The following is a 2,679-nucleotide window of genomic DNA, read 5'->3' on the forward strand; positions in this document are numbered from 1 at the left end:
AAAAAAAAAAAAGAAGTTTGAGGTTACAGTGAGCCATGATGACAGCATTGCCCTCTAACTGGGGCAACATAGTGAAATTTCATCTAAAAGAAGTTATATTCTCTTTTTAGATAACACAATAATCAGCAATCAAAATTGTCCCATTGTAGGCTTTGTTAGTACAAAAAGAAATGTAAAATTAGTGCTTGCTTTGGCAGCACATCATATGTATACTTTGGAATACTATTCAGCCATAAGAAAAGATGGAGACTTTACATCTTTTATGTTTACCTGGATGGAGTTGAAACACATTCTTTTAGTCTAGTATCCCAAGAACAGCAAAAAAAAAAAAAAAATCCAATGTACTCAATACTAGTATAAAGCCAATATACAGACAACTACACACCCACGTGAGTGATGAAACACAAATATAGTCTAGCAAGTGGAGGGGAGAGGAGGGATGCGGGGAGGAGAAACCAGGGAGGGCGATTGGTGGGATATCACCTAACATACACAGTGTGAGGATGTTCAGCATGACCTCTGGGGTGAAGGGCTCAACTACAACTTCAACTTTATCTTAGAATTAAAAGCAATGTAACCAAAAAATTTGTACCATCATATTTATTTGAAATTAAAAAAAATCACTAAAAAAAAAAGAAATGAGGCTGGGCGTGGTGGCTCATGCCTATAATCCTAGCGCTCCAGGAGGCCAAGATGGGTGAATTGTTTGAGACTAGCCTAAGCCAGAGTGAGATCTCTTCTCTAAAAATAGCGGGGTGTTGTGGCAGGTACCTGTAGTCCCAGCTACTTGGGAGGCTGAGGCAAGAGAATTGCTTGAGCCTAAGAGTTTGAGATTGCTGTGAGCTGTGACCCCATGGCACTCTACTGAGTGTGACAAAGTAAGACTCTGTCATAAATAAATAAATAAATAAAATTTAAGAAAATAAAGGAGATACAAAATTACTATTCAATGGAGAAAACCAAAAATTCTTCTTCTTTTTTTTTTTTTTGTAGAGACAGAGTCTCACTTTATCGCCCTGGGTAGAGTGCTGTAGTGTCACACAGCTCACAGCAACCTCCAACTCCTGGGCTTAAGCAATTCTTTTGCCTCAGCCTCCCAAGCAGCTGGGACTACAGGCACCTGCTGCAATGCCCAGTTATTTTTTTGTTGCAGTTTGGCCGTGGCTGGGTTTGAACCCGCCACCCTCGGTATATGGGGCCGGCGCCCTTACCCACTGAGCCACAGGAGCTGCCCAAAAACCAAAAATTCTTACAGGTGTAGAGACGATTGACAAGATGTCCTTCTTAGGATTTTCCGCTTGTCTCTGATCCAGAGTTATGGTTGACTGTATTCCTTCTTGGGTGGGATTTATCTGGGGTAGTCTTTGGGTAGCAGCTTAACCTTTGGGTTTACCTGCTCAGTGGATAATGGCTTTTTCCCCCTCTGTTGCAGATGATGGGAGGCAAGGGCCTTAAACAGGCCACCGAAATTGCTATCTTAAATGCCAACTACATGGCCAAGCGATTAGAAAAGCACTACAGAGTCCTTTTCAGGGGTGCAAGAGGCAAGTATCAACTTCCATCTACCATCTCCTATGATTCTATTCTAGGCTGGTTTTCTGGCATGGGTGGAAGACTTCTGTTTTTGAGCACATTTCCAGAGAAAAGTGTAGAGTTCTTAGATGTAACTTCAATTTAGTTAACAGTATAGGGGCATCACTATGTGCAGGCCCATCCTAGGTACCTGTCTACACAGCCCCAGTCGTGCCACCAAGAGATGTGTACACAAACGCCACGGGCATGCCCTGAAAGTGAGAAATTCAGACCTGGCAGAGGCTGGGTGGAGAGGTTGAGAGCCTTCTTGGAAGCCATTGGAGATGGACCTGGAAGGAAGAGTAGAAAGAGAGCCTGAGTGAACAGACACGTAGGAGCTAGGAAAAGAGGGGCTGCCCGCATGGCTGGGGTGTTGAGGGACAGGCAAGGAGAGGAAGCAAGAGAGGGGCAGGCTGGAAAGTCAGCTCAGGGCCCGAAGGTACTGATGGTTCTGGGCTTTACCCTTGTGCTGCACTATAGCCATTAAAGATTTTTGAGCCAGGGAATGACAGAATTCCTTGAGACAGTAGCATGGGATGAACATGCTCTTAGAAGTAGCATCAGTTGGCCTTAGTTACTCATGAGTTCAGTGTGAGGGGAAATTTTATTAATAGGTAAGTGTCTTAGGCTCACAATGGAGGGAATGATAGGTGGGGGAACAGAGTCACCCTGTGACTGGGGGGTGTTGGAACAAAAAGCCAGTCCTCAGTGGGGGCTCCTCATTGGCGAGGCTGTGGAGATTAAATGATATCTAAACATTTGGTGCTGGGCACAGAAACTGAGAACTGAGTCTTCTTTGATGTAGTGAGGCCCACGGAGGAGTATTAAAAACAAGAGCAAAGCATGTTAACCAGGTGGCTCTGTAAGAGGTGGGCAGAAGGGCTGGGTGCCTGTGGCTCAAGTGGCTAAGGCGCCAGCCACATACACCTAAGGTGGCAGGTTCGAATCCAGCTTGGGCCCGCAAAAACAACAATGACAGCTGCAACCAAAAAAAAAAAAAATAGCCGGGTGCTGTGGCAGATGCCTGTGGCCCCAGCTACTTGGGAGGCTGAGGCAGGGGACTCGTTTGAGCCCAGGAGTTGGAGGTTGCTGTGAGCTGTGATGCCA

General features: G+C 45.4%; 1 protein-coding gene across 2 annotated transcripts in view; it reads left to right on the top strand.

Moving 5' to 3' along the window:
- GLDC (glycine decarboxylase) overlaps nucleotides 1-2,679 on the top strand; it is a 118,050-nt gene that overhangs the window by 102,673 nt on the left and 12,698 nt on the right. Inside the window, exon 21 of one of the 2 annotated variants that reach the window (XM_003782888.2) lies at nucleotides 1,433-1,544. The exons of the other annotated variant lie outside the window; for it this stretch is intronic. Coding sequence (XP_003782936.1) covers nucleotides 1,433-1,544 — 112 coding nt within the window. The remainder of the gene's footprint in view (nucleotides 1-1,432; nucleotides 1,545-2,679) is intronic. 2 annotated transcript variants of the gene reach the window in all.

The sequence above is a fragment of the Otolemur garnettii genome, unplaced genomic scaffold, assembly GCF_000181295.1.
Source record: "Otolemur garnettii isolate 467f Iridium unplaced genomic scaffold, OtoGar3 scaffold00006, whole genome shotgun sequence".
Lineage (NCBI taxonomy): Eukaryota > Metazoa > Chordata > Mammalia > Primates > Galagidae > Otolemur > Otolemur garnettii.